The sequence below is a fragment of the Thermobia domestica genome, chromosome 5 (assembly GCF_964235325.1).
Source record: "Thermobia domestica chromosome 5, izTheDome1.hap1.1, whole genome shotgun sequence".
NCBI lineage: Eukaryota > Metazoa > Arthropoda > Insecta > Zygentoma > Lepismatidae > Thermobia > Thermobia domestica.
The window spans coordinates 132,349,715-132,367,374 of record NC_137458.1 but is presented as its reverse complement, the minus strand read 5'-3'; the positions used below and the strand labels follow the sequence as shown (position 1 = coordinate 132,367,374).

Here is a 17,660-nt window from a genome sequence, read left to right as displayed (position 1 = left end):
GTTTTGAGTGGCATCGAGAACCCAATTCTTTGCCCTTTTTTTTTAATCAAACTTGAGACTACAGGGGCCTACGTCCCAAAACTACTAGTCTTGTAATAGAAGTGCGATACTCCTCAAAATCAAATATTTTACACTTGTATATATTATTAAAAAGCGGCAAATTAAAAATGTCAGCAATAGTACTTAGAAATGAATTTTACTATTTATTCTAGTATATCTACTTCATGATATTTGATGGATTCTCAAAAATAATTACAAGACGAGTAATTTTGAGAAATAGACCGCTGCTGTGTTAAAAACACACACACAACTGACGAGTAAATTTAAATGTATTAACTAATATTTATTTTAGAAAACGAAATGTCAGATGAAGCCGAAAGGCCATTTTATACCGAAACATTAATAACAAAGACAAGGAAATGTGGAAATCAGGCAGAGCATATTTTGGGAAGTATATCATCCTGGTGATATTCGCCTGATGGGACAGAAGAAAATCGTGGGTTAACATTAATAATAATAAAAAATGCTTCTTGATATCACTTATCGATTTAGCTCTATGGAGCTATGGATTTGGTTTTAGGTTGATTTCAACTTAGCGTACCGTTCAGCAGCGAGGCTATATGAGACGTGGACCTACAGCGAGGGAATACGAACCACACGAGTTCCTGCCGGAAATCGAACCCGGGTCTCCCGCGCTAAAGACGCGTATGCTATCCATATAGGTCCGGGGGAGCTCTATGGAGCTATAGGGATCAATATTGAAACTAAAAGAGTGAAATTGTTTTACCATTTCCGGTTTCAGTAGAGAGAGATAGGTGAAGATGGTATTTTCCTTGAGATGTTCAATCGATTTTCGAAAACTGTCCTTATCTACTACCAATTTATTTTTATGGCGATCAATGTTAAAACCGAAAACGGTTTATTCCTACCACTTCTGATTTCAATACATGATTAACGAAAGAAAGGGAGCTTATTTTTGAGACGTCGTTTGAATTCCCGAAAACTTCTCGAGCTCTCTGGCAGTTTTTATTCTATGAAAATCAATATTGAAACCGGAAATAGTAGTAAATTTTTACGACTTAATAGTGAGATAGGGGTAGAGGTGGTAAATGTTCTTGACGTTGAATCGATTTCCCAAATCCTCTCGTCGCTAGTTATTTCCGTCTTTGATTTATGGCCATTAATGTTGAAACTGATTGTGGTCGATTTTTACCACTTACGGTTTAAATAGAAAGTTGTTGGAGGAGACGGACATGGAACCTATTCTTGGGGTGCTGAATGGAGTCCACAGAAAACTGCTTCTCGATAATATCTTATCGTCTTTACTCTATGAAAATCAATATTGAAAGTGGAAGTAGTAGTAAATTTCTACCAGTTCCGATTTTCAATAGAGAGATAGAGATGGAGAGGTACATTTTCTAGAGTCGTTGAATCAATTCCCTATTCCCGCTTGTCGCTAGCTATTATAGTTTTTGATTTATGACCGGTAAGTAGTCGATCTCTATAACTTCTTATTTATATAGAAGATTGACGGAGGAGATGGAACGTATTCTTAGGACGCTAAATCTATTCTGGAAAATTCTTTTCGATATCTCTTACCGCTTTTCGTCTGATACCGTCAACATGCAGAGCCGTTCTATTGGACTTCCGATACTTATGCATAACATAGTTTGGAAGTATAATAAATCCAGATAGAAGAAATATTCATCAAATTTATTTTCGTGCAGATTAAGAATCTGAGAATTTCAAAAATTCTTTTACAACAGTAATTATGCTATGAAGAATAACGGGGACCACGGTGGTTCAGTGGTAAAGTGATCACCTCTGGTGTGTGTTGTCCCAGGCTCTATTTCAGCTCGCGCCAAGTGAGTTTTGTGGTGGACAAACGCCATGTGCGTGGGTTTTCTTGGGGTTCTGACGTTTCTCCCACTTTCTTCATTACAGCATTTCGTTCATTCTCATCATCACACTCTCCTTTAGCGTATTCGGTATAACAGTGAGACGTAAAACTGAAAGAATTCATTTCTAAATAATAACCTAATGCATTCTACAGGGTTTTATTCTTGGGTAATAACCAATAATAGCGTACAGATTGATGATATGTTTGGAGATTGATATGCCATAAAATCGATTATTCATGCAAAAAATGCACCAACATTTGCCAGCTAGTCACTACAAGTAAGAATGACATCTGCTTCGTTCAGATAATGTTCCTTATGAGACGAGACGAGACGAGACGAGACGAAAAGTAAGGTTTTCTCGTCTCGTCTCCTAGGTTTAATAGGCCTCGTCTCGTCTCGATCCTTGAAGACTTCTTTCGCTCTTGTCTCGAAATTTTATTGCTCTGTTTTGTTAACTTATGTTTAAAAAATTATCTTATTTTTTTCTTAATTTCAACGAGGAGTTTTCACAACCGTTCCGCGTCATGATTGTTACACGAATAGTGTGATATACGAACACTTAAACCACACTTATTATTGGAGAAAATTTTGTAATGACTTGGATATTTTAAACGTAGATAAATTCTCTTCATTGCTTTCGTACCATCATTTGTGTTGTACGCATGATGCGAAAACGTAATAATGGAATTATCCCTAGGGCTATTGGCCCCATAGCCCCTAAATATGCCACTGATCAAAACATATTTTTCATAATTTTTAGTCCATAAATGCAAGTTACACTTCATAATTTTACTAAATATGTATGTTCATTGCATTGTTCATATAGAACAATATCATGGTGACGGAACAAACTTTTTAGTGCTGTATCTCAGTTACACGAGTTACAAGTTATCCGCCTACATAAATAAGTTCTTCGTTTCTGAGTCAACAGGTTTTATCCGTAAATTTTCCCAAAAAAAGTGTCCACCTCATTCTTGTTCTGTCTCTCTATTTAATTAAATTATATGATGAGCGTGAAACGTGAAGATCTACTTCCGACGCAAGTGTTTATAAGCCGGGCACTAACTACTTACCTATCTTTCTTTTCCTATTTTAAAAATTAATAAAATCACTTATATTCTGTCTTGTAATATATATATAAATATAATTGAAAATCACTATGTGACTAAATCTCCTGAACCGCCCGACAGATCTCGATCAAATTTCTAACATGAATGAGGTTCGAGGCTGGGTTGGTTTTAGGCTATTCACTTTGATGGTAGAACTAAGGGGAGGGGGTGGAGGAGGTAGTAAAAAATAAATAAAACCTTACAACTCCTGAACCACTCGACCAATCTTGAACAAATTTTGAAGAGAAGACAATTCAAAACAAGACTTGTTACAAAATACAAGTAAAAAGATGTGTAGGTAGATAAGATTTTCTGATTTCTGACAGCAGCCAGTCTTACCTCCCGCAAGCTTTTTTTCTTGCGACCATATGGTCAGGTTGTCAACTACTACCAACTTTTTGAAGATCAGTGAGGAACAATGGTGTGAATGGATCAGGTATCTGCACCTCCACGAACAGGAAAAGAAAGCCTGCTTACAACGCTGCCATATTTACTTGTAAAAAACAATAATTATAAACTATAAGAGCTAGTTTAAAAATAAAAAAGTGAACATGTAGTATTGGGGTAGGTTAACATCTGGAGAAAGTTTGAACTGTATAAGACAAATAGTTTTCATAATATTTTGGAAAGAAGTTTACCATGTTATTATATAGGGACTGATGATCCCAGCTCCAAACGTTAGACACGGCCTTAAGCCTAATGTCTAGATTGTTTGCCAAACATACATATACGTATTAGCTTCCGTAATCAAGATCTCGTACGCAAATATAGAAACAGGGGCGTAAATAAGGTCCCCGCAGACCCCGCACTGCGGGGGGCCCGAAGCCATCAGGGGGCCCCGAAATCGTGAAGTGGGACGCAGAGAAGAAGCCCCACTCCATGCTGTCTGCGGGAGGGCCCCTAAGTCTTTAGTTACGCCACTGTATATAAATAAACAGAAAAACCCTTTTCTTGATGTTCTAAGCGATATGTTACGGCAAGAAGAGCGTAATGTATGGTATGAAGTAAGAAGCTCCTTCAAAGAAGTCTCCGTGGATGAGTGGGTAGAGTGAAAGATTACACACTCTTAAAGCATTTTGATACCGAATAGAGTCTAGCAGTTGTGGCCAAGATGGCGACTGGTATGAGCGTACAGTTAAAGCAGAGAGCCGTAATCGAATTCTTATCGGTGGAAGGAGTTTCCTCGCCCAAATTTTACACCGAATATAAGTTATGTACAGTGAGGCTATCCATGGAGTATCGTTACAAAGGGTTTATCCACTCAAAAAATCAAGATCTCTGTATCTGCGGGAAAAGTCATAGGACTGTTTTTCAATGTAAATGTGGTTGTCCATACCGAGAGTCTTGCCAAGGGTACCACCTTGAACTCACAGCAGTACATCGAAAACCTAAAGAAACTAAAGGCTCGATTAACACGCGTCACACCTGACAATGGAACTCCTCCTCTTCTCACACCAGCAAGCTGACCACAGACAATATTGAAACTTGAAATACACTGTCCTTTCGCACTCCAAATACAGTCCTTATCTTGCATCCAGCGATTTTGCATCTTTCCTAAATTAAAAGAACACCTTGAGGGCACCCATTACTCATATCATAACGTCCAGCGTGCTGCACGATCGTAGTGTCGCTCCAAAGGCAAGGATTTCTATCGTGATGCCATGGAAGGAATAGTGTGCAGTTAGAGAAAGTACGTGGAAGTGAATGGTTATTACATGTAGAATTGATGTTCCAGGACTGAAACCTGGATGTTAGGATACATATTATATATATATATATATATATATATATATATATATATATTAGTTTCATTAAATTATATTCATTATAACCCGAGATATTAATCAACAAGCAAAACTTTTCATCCCATCGTCGTATGTAAGTTCTATAAGTTTAGGTGTCTGAAATACAAGTACTTCGAAACAATAGCATACGTGTGAACCAAAATCACACCATTCGAAAACAGAAGAGTGAAACACTGATATCAAAATACAACGAACAGGCTTAAGCAACCTTTCTTTTCTAGTGTAAAAACATACTAACAATAATGCCATTGAATTTCTTGGAGTCCTGGATTATAAACTTATATGTAGGTGCGTGTTTATTGAAAGTACTTTTAAAGTTTACTTCTATTCACAAAATACTAATCGAATCAAATCCAACAAGTCAGAACTGCTAAAACGAAATCACTTCAAACTACGTGTCCTTTATGGTGCACTTTCACACGCATTGTTCAACACACTGTCTCCTGAATGAGTAGATAAGCCATTTTGTTTTCTGAACAGGTATGAAGTTTGTGATGATGTACGTGTGATCTGGATCTACCCAGTTGTTGTGTTACAGGGGATGAGAATTAGGAAAGAGACTGTTTCTTTTTACATTTTGTGAGATACACCTTTTACCATCAAAATTAAAGGAACTTACATGATTTTTAAAATACAAATATATTGACAACATTAAATAGACATCTTTCAAGACTTGTACAACTCTTTGTCAGAGTGAAGAGAAATAACCAAAAACACAATACTACGTCAGTTTGTGATGAGTGTTTCGATGGAAGGAGAGATTATGTCGATATTAAAGTAGAATTTCTGGTGTAAAGGGAAAACATTAGAAAAATGATACATTTCACAAATTATTATAGAGAAATCTGTTGAAATAACTGATTGTTAATAAATAAACAAAAGCGGAAATATCTAATACAGTGTAACAAAGTAAAAGAAAACAAAAAAGAAATATTGAAACATACGAGGTGTATGTTTGTATATAAAAATACGTTCAGGTATGAAATCAAAGCATCTCACCTTCAATGTATGTGTGTTGATATTAGTAGAATGGTATTGCTTCAAATTCTTAAAATTTTTGATAAGAAATTAGTAAAAATTTCAATTGCTGATTTTTCATAATTATTTTCATGTATAATTAAATTGTTAAATGCTGCTATATATGTAGAAACCCTGCAATGTTTCCAACCGTATTTTAGTTAAATTAAAAGTTTTGTATTTTAGTAAGTAATAAAAGCAGATTACTTTTTTTTCAAAAGAGTTAAATATCACAGGAAAAAATGTGTATAATTTCGTTGTACTATAATTCTGGAATTTTGTATTCAAGCTTCCAGTCACATTCAGAAAGTAAATTACAAAAGTATGTTTCACCAAATACTATAAGGTGTTGTAGCTTGTTTTCTATACAAATCTAGTAATCTATTCTTACATTAACATTCTTTATATTTCATACTTTTTTTAAACACTGTAATGGAGAAAATGTAAGAAGGATTAAATTACTTCTTTATGTTTAAAAAGTTTATGTACTTTATATATATATATATATATATATATATATATAAACAAAGTGAGTAAAATTTTAACTGAAATTAACAATATCAGGTAAGTTAGTCTTCTCTATGAATTTACCCTTATAAATAATCTTCTACAAGTAAAACTATTATTCCAATATTTAACATGCATTAGAAACAAAACAATTATTTTCATTTATCTTTATATACGAGGGCTATCCAGAAAGTAGATTACGTTTTGGAATAAAAAATCAACAAAGTATAGGAAACAAATTTTATTATATACAGATGAAAGCCACACACAAATACTACTTTTCGACATAGTCACCATTCAAATTAAGGCATTTATCGTAGCGATGTACGAGCTTGGAAATTCCTTCGTCGAAAAATTCGGCCGCCTGCGACTTCAACCACTTCGTTACCTCTTCTTGCAGCTGTTCGTCGTCATCAAAACGCTGCATAGCCAGCCACTTCTTCATTGCTGGGAATAGGTGGAAGTCGCTCGGTGCCAGGTCGGGACTGTACGGCGGATGAGGAAACAACTCCCACTGAAAAGATTCAAGAACTTCACGCGTGACATTTGCCGTGTGGGGCCGGGCGTTGTCGTGAATCAACAAGATCTTAGAGCTCAACATTCCTCTGCGCTTGTTTTGAATTGCTCTTCTGAGGTTTTGCAGAGTTTGGCAATACCTTTGAGCGTTTATTGTAGTGCCTCTTTCCAGGAAGTCCACCAAAATCACACCTTTTCTGTCCCAAAAAACAGTCGCCATCATCTTCCTTGCCGACATTGTTTGCATGCATTTCTTGGGTTTTTGGGGAGAACCTGTGTGCCCCCACTGCATTGATTGCAATTTCGTTTCACAGTTCACGTGTTTCACCCATGTTTCGTCACCAGTAACGATGCGATCGAGTAAAGAGTCACCATCCTTATTGTAGGCGTCCAAAAAGTGCAACGCTGCAGCCATTCGCTGATTTTTGTGGTCCTCTGTCAAGATTTTTGGAATCCATCTTGCACAAAACTTGTGGTAACCAAGCTTTTCGCTGATGATTTCGTGCAACAAACTTCGCGAAATTTGTGGAAAACTCAAAGAAAGTTCCGTTATTGTGAACTTTCGATTTTCACGGACTTTAACATCGACTTTTTCGACAAGTTCGGCAGTCACTTTGCTGGGTCTCCCACTTCGATCTTCGTCGTGAACATTGGTTCGGCCATTTTTAAATCTTATGACCCACTGTCGCACTCCACCTTCAGTGATAATGTTGTCCCCATACACTTCACACAGCTGCCGATAGATTTCTATCGGTTTACAGTTTTTTGCTGTCAGAAACCTTATTACTGCACGCACCTCGCAGCTCGCGGGATTTTCAATTAACGCAGACATTTCAAACCGTCACAGTATCTTAACGGAGCACAGCACGAACCTCTCACTAGCACGGGTAGATGCCGACTGAGCTGCGCAACGCTCTGACCCCAAGATGGCCGCGCTAGCCCCGCCCCTAGCGGACACAGACGAAAACGTAATCTACTTTCTGGATAGCCCTCGTATAATATTATATAGTCATTCTGAAATCAAGAGAAAAACTGGTAAATCTAAGTTTAAAAAATGTTAATTGCTTTCCATATATTTTAATATACAGGATGTTGCAATACAACACCGACAACGTTTGAGACGTGATTTCTGATACCAAGATAACACAAAAAGTATAGACCAATCTGAGTTCACAAATGCTTCCTTTCGGAGTTATACAATGCCGAAAACATGAAAAAATGATCTTGAAAGGTCCATAGCTCCAAACCTATAGGACTCACCGTAGTCGGGTTAAGACTTCACTTAGGAACTAATATGTGCACTATCCAAAAATACATGTTTCAGAACCCTAAGGTACTCACGAAACAATAAGTACTCTCTAACATCTCTCTAAAAATTGTTGCGAAAGTACCGGAGGATTCTGAAACTTGAATATTTGGAAAGCACACACATTAGTTCTTAATTGAAGTATTGACCCAACTACGGTAGGTCCCATAATTTTGGAGCTATGGACCTTTGAAGTTCACTTTTTTTATGTTTTCGGCAGCCTGCAACTCCGAAAGGAAGCATTTGTGCACACAGGTTGGTCTACACTTTTTATCTTATCTTCGTGTCAGGAATCACCTTCCAAACGTTGTTGGTGTTGTTTTGAAACACTCTGTATATCCTTGTAGTTTTCATATTATGCCAAAAGACAGGATATATGTCCTGCCTTTATATCCTTTCAATGTAATACTGGAAAACTGCAAATTACACATATTAAGTTACATGTTCTTAATTTTTTAAATTTAGATTTGCCCATCTTTCTACTGATTTCAAAATGACTATATTTCTGTGGAAATTATTCTATGTCGAAGCATGAAAGGTTTCCTCTTAGTCATTTTTTTTAAAGAAAGAATTTGACCAATGATATATCATAAACGAGCTTTGAAGTTGAAAGTTAACTATTATGAAAAATGAAGCGAAATTCCTAGTTTTACGTCATAACCCTGTAGGCGGTTGGAGACAGATTATTAACGAAAGTGATTTTTTGTGAAATAATTTGTGGAATTAACGTCAGAGTGTGGGAGGAAGCGAGAGAACCTAGAGAAAACCTTTTGCATACGATGTTGTCCACCAGAAACGCGCATGATCTTGAATCGAACCATGAATAAGTGGGAGCTCTACCATTGTGCTCAGTCATATTTTTAAAGTCAACATATTTATTTGATAACGATAGAATCGAATAATTTCTTTGTTTTGACGGAGAAAGAGAATAGACTAATTAGGTGGTAAAAGATGAGTGACACAGAAAAAAAAAGAAGTTTTTCGTTTTTCTTTTCATCCATGTAAATTGGATAAGTGAGAAGAAGAGAATAGTTTTCCCCCACGACCTTATCTCCCCCTATGATTCTGCCGTTTGTTATTCTATGGACTAATTCAGCAAGTTTATATGTTACAGTAAAAGAAGCATTTTTGAAAAGGCTGAAATTTTCTTTTGAAAATCTATCAAAAAAAAAAAAAAAAGCTTGAAGCGAGTATGTGAATTAAAATATATATTTTATTATTATATATGTCGGAAAAGATAATTTTTTTTTCTTTCTAGTGTTCCACAAGTATGTATCCTTAAAGTAAGTGAAACAAAATAGCGTTTCCAGGCCACCGTTAATTTCATTCAGCAAGAGTACACAACGTTGCAGCAGAACTAGTTCTAGTATATATTTGAATACTGTACCCAAATATCCTTTGCTGTAGTGCATCCGAAGTTTTTTTATAGTGTTTGGATACAACACATTATTTTAGTACCAGACGTTGCTCTATAGTAATGGCCTATAAATACAACAAACCTTGAACTGTAGTCTTCCAAGCTTTACTTCACTTTGTTTACTTTCCGCTTCATCGGCTTGTTCCTCCTGGTTTTCTGTTAACTCCTCCATATCCGGTTGCACCTAGGAAAAAAACAATGTATTTGTCAAGAATATCCTGAGGTTATAACGAAACAAGTTTGTATCTTGTTTCTATAAACTAATTATACATGCATATAAACTATCTAATATATGACTGTGCAGAATGCATGAAGATGCGTAGTTTTCATTATTCAGGCTCTACCGTATACCACTATTTTTTAACAAGAACAAAACAAGCATATAATTTAATAAATAAATAAATCAACCTCTCATATAATATTGCTATTTTCTATTATTGAATCTATTAATTTCTACTTACATTTATTTATTTATTTATTAAAAAAGCATTGAGATTTCCCTTACATTTCTATATTTTACTTAATTTCTTACCCTTTATATGAGATGAATTTATTGTCACTTGTAACACCTTTAATGAATTACATCATATTTAGTCTTGAGCGAATCAATTGAACATTTCTTTCACAAATACGGTACATATTAAAGGTATGTTTATATGAAATAGCTATACTCTCTCTTTTTTTTTTAACTTTCACTGTAATATTTCACATATGAAGTTCAAAATGTATCTTAAAATACAAAACTATACTTTAAGATTCATTTATTTAGTTCTTTACTAGATTGCATTTTTGGGGAAGAATGTTACAATTGGTATTATCCTTATTGCTAAGATTTCTTGTCCATACATGACTAAAATTGTATACAAAAAACGTACTACTTTCAATTATTCATTATATATCTGTTACGACACTTTTGAAATGTATAACAACTGGAATCTGAACAATTTCTTGTTCCAATTTGATTTAAATGCTAACATTAAAGAGCAAATTAATAGTATATAAGACATATTGTATGCTGTTTACTCATATCATAATTTGAAGGTGTTTGTATTGATGTGTTTTTAAGCACCATAATACAAGTCGCTCTACAAGAAAGCAAAAGATGAGTAAATTATAGTATTCAGATATCAGGAACGTTTTTAAAATTTACTTAAGTTCGTTAAAGTATCAGAAGGAGTTAGCTTCCGATATTGCTGGTATTATGTTTTATTATTGCTGGTATTATGTTCTATTATGTTATAATGTTAGGTTATCAACTTTCTAGTATTTATTACAGATATTATTTTGTACCTGCTTGTTTTCACCTGAAATTTTTCATAACTTCGCTTGAAGTCAACGAGTTGCAGCTGAACTTAACTTATACTTGCCTATTAACTAGCAACTATCTTGAAAATAAAATTAAAGTACACATATTTTGGCCAAGAAGGGATTTTAAAGTTATTTCTGAAGTGAGAAAAGAGAAGGCATTTTATATGCGTGACACTCCAATAAAACTTGTCAAACGTAAATAAAGCAGTTTTCTAAGCTTAGAGTTTAATCGTCAGAACTCTGAGTTGAACTAATCAGTTTGTGGATAACAATGTCCATGATTTTCTTTTGTATACGTAGTTCTGGAATTTTACTTGTGAAGTAGATTTGAAATTTCAATTTCTGAGTATTTTTGCACCTTTCATCTGGATTTCTCAGAAAAACCAATGGCAAGAATATTATTAGAGATGTGTATGGATGCTGTTATATTCTATTTGGCCTAGTTTCTGTGGGAATAGCGGATACAATTGCGGATATTCGTGCAAAGACAAGTATTTCGTGATCACTCTTCTAAACACTATCTTGATCTCTTGCGTTAAGGTGTGATTATTCTCTTCGGGTAAATAACTGCACGAGCAAAATTATATTCTGCTGGATTTGCTTTCAAAATCCTATAGTAAATATGAAGTGTTAATGTAATATTATGCGAGGCTATTTCAGGCATATTAAGGTTATTTCAGGTTCTGATTTATTCTTCTTTCTAAAGAACTTTAAATCTCTATTTCACCTGTGTGTTTTGAATGAGGACGTTCCTTCCTTGAGAGTAATAAGATATAAGAAATAATGGTTTGTTCTAAAATTAATGACAGATGCAGTATTACCAATATGCTTTTTGCTTTTTTATTTGTCACAAATATGTATTTGAAAGAACCTTAAGTAACTCCGTGTGTTTTTCATTAAGTTCGTAATTTGTTTCTGCAAGAACTTTATTCCATTTCATTTAATGTAGTTAACTAACAATAAGAAAATATTGTTTACCTTGAATATTATTGATGATACGATTCACAAAACTACGAAAGAAGTATTTATTAGATTATTGAAATTATAATCGTTATAAATCAAGAAAGTTGTATCGCATATCGGCAGATGTGGATGCGGGAGCAAATAGAGATTTTGCGGACGTGATATTTTATACCTACGCAGATCTCTGGACATTATATATCGTATGAGTTCAATTGAGCTCATCCAATCTGGATCAAATTTGATATGATGGTAGATCTTGACCTGTTATAACAAGTTTGGTAAATGTTATGGTCTGCAGACCTTTGATTTTCAAGTTACACTTAAAATAAGAATAAAATGAAGAACCACATTTTTTTTTTTTTTTACGATTATAGATAGATTTAAAAAAAATGCTGATTTATGTGTAAGAGAAGTAAAATGAATTTGATTTCGTAAAACTAAAAACAAAATAAATAAATAAAAACTACGAAAATATTTGTTTTTCCGACTGCTTTTTGGGGATGTTATGCAGTCAGGACATTGATTCCAGGGTCGTTATTTCTAGTTTTCTAGGCCCGAGTTCAGTATCTTTTAATTCACGTAGCTCCTTTATTGCTTCTAAGGTGATTAGCTCACTTAATGTGATAATCCATTCTTAAACAATAGTTATGTAAACGAAGATAACTATTAGAGCAATTTTAAATTACTATTTATGTATTTTCTTAAAGAAAGGTTTCCGAACAGCTGCACATTGTATCTTTGTGTGTGTATTTATGTATATACGTAATTTAGGGCAAAATATTTAATCAAAGCAGTATGATTTCTCTCTTTGTTACATATAATACAGTGAGATTAGTGAGATATGAGGTACAATCTATTAGACCGTACAATGCTTTAGGTTTATCCTTCCAATAGTTTAAAAAAAATAATTAATTGAAACTTTTTCGTGTAGTATCATGTACTGTTTTACAGTTATACATATTCAAACATTATAACGTGCTGCTTGTGTATGCATTACAACCAGAAATTCTAAAGTGTACAAATAAAGGCGAACGCATATTTGAGTACATATACGACGGGAAGCCTGACTTACCTAATACTTAAAAAAGCAAAACACTGAGAATGATTTCTTTTAATTAACAAAGAAGATTCACATGCAAACAGGCTGACATACACAATAACACACAAAATACAGACAGAATTTTTTTCTAGAAGATTACACAAAATTTAAAATGATTAAATAAGTGCATAGACATGCTTTGTAGATTTAGCAGTTATTTTTTATAATTAATTATTGCAATTATCTCTAGCATTAAATGTATTTAATAACTCAAAATACTTTGTTTTATTTAATTTAGTACTTTTTCATCATACAGATTAATCTTTAACACTTTCAGCCCCATGTGTATCTTTTTGATACACAGTGAGGGTTTACTGATGGACCACGTGTATCAAATAGATACACATTGGCTGACAGTGTTCATAGCAAACTGTAGTCTGGTCCCGGGATGAAATTTACTCAAATAGGGTTGGGGCTGAAAGTGTTAAAAAAAGATTTAAAAAAAATACATAAAATTTTATTTGCATAGCTTTCATAAAAGTAAATCAAAGAGACCGCAATATTCTCATATCAAGAATGAAAAATAGTTTGGGACAGAAATATGACTGCTTATTTCTTTTATTTTATTTTTTTAAGCTAACAAGAGAAGTTCTGGAGAAAGCACTCGCCTGCAAAGAAATTAAGCATGCCATTTAAAGTTCCAATTCATGCTGATTACCACAAGCTTAAAAAACCCTGTACGGTTGAGAATTGTTCGATAGATTCAACTTGGAAGTTTATATGAAAAAAGTGAGTATATGCGCATTTGAACGCGTTAAGTACAACATTATTAGCAACGAATATTGACATACAAATTGAAATCTACTGGAGGTAACAGAAAAAAACTGTTTTGCAACAACTAACGGGTTTGTTAGCTAAGATTAGTCATTATACTGTTCACAATAATGATAGGTTAGAGATGAAAATTGATCACTGTTGTTCTTCCGTTCTATGAAGAAATGACGTAGGCAGTGGCGGCGGTTGGACGTTAAAAGTGGGGGGGAAAGACATGATCTGAATATTTGCATATAAATGTTAGTTTTCCTGCTTGTTTCTAATATTTTGTTTGACGAAAAGGTGTATAACTAATAGGATACTATCTTCTTTCAGTTAAAATACCGTATATAGTATTTCATATTTTATTAAGTAAATTGACGAGAGCAAAAGCAACGCCAGTAGGTAGTAGCCCTTTGTACTCTAAAACTACAAAAGTGTAAGAAGAGATTTGATTCCTTGCTCATGAACATCTTCAAATTCTGTCTGGAAAACTGTGTGATCAGATTATTGAATAACAAATTTGCGAAACAAATAAAGGGAAAGGATAATATTAATCATAGTAATAAATAATGATGCTTGTTTTGCAAGTCATATTGAAACAGGGATTAATGAACAACTTAATTTTTAATTCCACATATACTATTAAATGTATGTTATTACTCTAAGAAAATGAAAGAGTAAATACTACAAGCATATGCTACGACATTTAAAGAAATATTTGCTTTTGCAACTTCCCGAAATATGTTCGTTGCCGTTAGGTGCAGTTTTAACTTCAAAACACGACAATACTTAGAATCACTCCATACTCCAGTTATACAAAATAACACTAAAATCTAGAATTATGTTGAATTCACTAAATTTAATAGTATATACACTCGTACACGCCTAACACAGCACTAAACTCATATATTGCACTACAAAACAATGGAAGAGATAGAAGTTGTTTCTTAAGAAATTGAAACGCAATTGCTGTAGTTTTCTTTACTCCACGGGAAGACAACCAATACATATTCACGGAACGGCAAATATATGGCACCATTTTTTCTATGAACCAGTAAATACATACAAAAACTTTACTTTTCTAAATGAAACTATATACATTAATGGGTTACTTCAAAAAAGTGCGGGAGCAACTGCCCCTCTTTGCCTCCCCTAATCGGCACCCATGGACGTAGGCAAAAGACTTCCTTGCACCATGAACATTTTATATGTACAATTGCGTTGTATCCATCAAGAGAACAGTTCGCATAACCAAAGAGAAAAGCAAATTCGACAGGTGATTCGGAAGGTATATAATTTGTTCGAACATGCCTTGTGGAACGCAAACTGAAACAATCCAATGTATCGTGGTGATCAGAACTGATTCATTAGCATGGACACGAACTTTATTTGATTTTGTTGGTACATCATAACGTCTGAATGAAGAAGTTTCGTACTATGTACGAATCTCCTGCCATAATATTTGATTGGTCGGAATCCAAACACATCAAATGGTTGTACAAATCGTATTCAGTTCTTTGGTATATTCTCAATCAGTACGTCTTTGCCATCCCTCATCCAACTTGACTTGCAATAGACAATTTGTCTGTGAATGAACCACAGTAATCAAGTAGTAGCAAGTTCAAACCATCAGGCTTCGCCATGGGAGAGAATACTTAGGTTATATACTTCTGGCAATCGTGCATTTAACACTGAATCTCTCGAAAAGTTCTCAACTGTACTTAAAGTTTATTAAATTGTTGTAATCGGCATGAATTGGTCTTTCAAATGGCATGCTTAGTTTCTCTGCAGGTGACTGCTTTCTCCCAAACTTCCCTTGTAAGAGCATTATTTATACTGATTTATTTGAAGAAAGGAGAGAAGGAAACATAATTATTAAATAACTATAGGAAAAAGAAATTTATAATTGTTGTTTGTGCAGGACTATGATAATTGGATAGTGAGGTTGAGAATTCTGTATCTTAATAATTAGCTAGATATTGCTACCATTAATTTCTTATATTATGTTCTACAATTTACCTAATTCATTAAGTACATTGAAGTAAGATATTTCCTAGTAGTATTTATCTAACTTACATCTCGTTCTTATTACGATAATAATATCTGGTATAGAGGAATAAGAACTTCATTTCTATGAGTTCACCTTTATTGTTGACTCACTTTAGTATCGAGATGCACCAGTTGAAAATATCATGATGCGCATACCTTTTTATTTCTATTTTTAAATATAGTTTATTCTCACATTTTAACACATTAACATTTTCTTTAATCATCTTGACATATAAAAGTTAATTTAAAATTTTTTTTTTGTACAAAAACAGCTAAATTATTTGAGATCTAAGCATCAGTAATTTAAAATCGTTACTGATATCATGTGAATTATATTTTACTAAACTGAAAATTTATTTTGCCTAGTTTTATGATAAAATTTGGGTCACATTTCCATTACGAAGTAAGTACGTTATTATTCAACATTTGTCTACATTTGTAAAATTTGGTCGTTAACAGAATTCACGAAAGCAAAAAGAAAGGAAGAAAGAAGCCCAAGAATTTGTGTAAATACAATTTAGCTAGCGAACTGTTTGCCTGCTTCTAAATGATAGTTTGTCCAATACATGTCTTCTGTCTGTAATATATGTAAACAACTGAATTTAAAGCCAACTTATAAAGAGTATAAGATAGTCATAAATTAGCTGTATTGCAAAATTACACTAGAATAAGTCTTATTTGATTGTTTTGAGCTACTTCTCATGTACCCAATAAGAATACGATGCTGAAAACGTTGCAATAGTTTCCATATAAAGTTAGTTATGTAAAAATGCATGAAGGTAATTACAAATACGATTTTGAACAAAATAAATGTATTAGAAACTATGCAAATGCATCCAGAACATGCATACACAAATCACATGCATAACTTTTTTCATTTTTCAAGGAGAAAGAAAAATCATGCGCAACTGGTCGTTTTAATCAGGCAGGTTTCATATATTTATCCGAGTTAGATCTACTTAAAGCTAACTCAGAAAAGTCACGTATCTAAAAATAAGTACCAAAATTACAACAACATAATCTTCATTGAAGACAACCCAGCACGTCTGATGCACAGTTCCCCGTAAGACATTTTTATGTAATTATTTGATTTCAGTGAGGGAATACTTAAATTGTGTCGGATGGTTCCATTAGTTCTCAATTCCGTAATTTTCTCAGATTATTATTTTTCTTTAAGTTTTCACATAGATTAAATCTATGATGCTTGGCGAAGAGTACTGAAAATAATAATAATGGAGTGTTCATATTTAACAATTTAAATTAATATAAACCTGAGTTTTAAATACACCGTAAATTCTAAATTTCAATTAAAATACATTATTTATTGTTTTTTCTTTTTCCTTACAGTTATCTAAATGCACTTTACTTTTCAAACAAGAAATATTAAAGAATGTGCTATGATTCTCTATCTACTTTTATCGCAGTAAAAAGATATGATTCAAATCATATCTGGAATATATGTCGAACTTTCATTAGGCGAAACAACGAAAACTGCATAAACAAAGTATTATTCAAATTGAATTCCATTATTTCTAAGTTAATCACAGTGATTAGATATGTGTTGCTATAATTGGTTTTATATTTGTAGTGAATTATTTGGTATGCTTCTCTATTTTATTTTCTAAATAATAATATAAGTATTTTATGAAACTGTATTTATTAAAAAAAATAAAATAATAATAGAGTATGACCACAAAATGAGCACTTAAAGAAGAAAATACAGTCAAATACGATATCAGAATTTGATGTCGAAATTTCAATTTAAGTTTTGTATTCATTGTGACGAACACATTTAAAATATTTGTTAAATTGTCGTAAACCATTTATATTCTTCATCTTATTTTTAACGAAAATTTTAAAAATGGCTTATTTCAGCTACCAAATAAGTAATCATTTAATTTATAGAG

The 17,660-nt window shown here is 33.4% G+C and overlaps 1 protein-coding gene and 1 long non-coding RNA gene across 6 annotated transcripts in view; one reads left to right on the top strand and one right to left on the bottom strand.

Annotated features, from left to right (window-relative positions):
• Positions 1–17,660, bottom strand: part of LOC145686136 (synaptotagmin 1-like) — a 473,180-nt gene that overhangs the window by 53,269 nt on the left and 402,251 nt on the right. For all 4 annotated transcript variants that reach the window (XR_014131519.1, XM_081759121.1, XM_081759123.1 and 1 more), the window contains exon 7: positions 9,661–9,762. Coding sequence is in view for 3 of the 4 variants with exons in the window: in XM_081759121.1 (XP_081615247.1) it covers positions 9,661–9,762 (102 nt within the window). In the remaining variant the exon portion in view is untranslated. The remainder of the gene's footprint in view (positions 1–9,660; positions 9,763–17,660) is intronic.
• The window catches only part of LOC145686138 (uncharacterized), a 208,653-nt gene that overhangs the window by 181,472 nt on the left and 9,521 nt on the right, over positions 1–17,660 (top strand). The window lies entirely within an intron of this gene.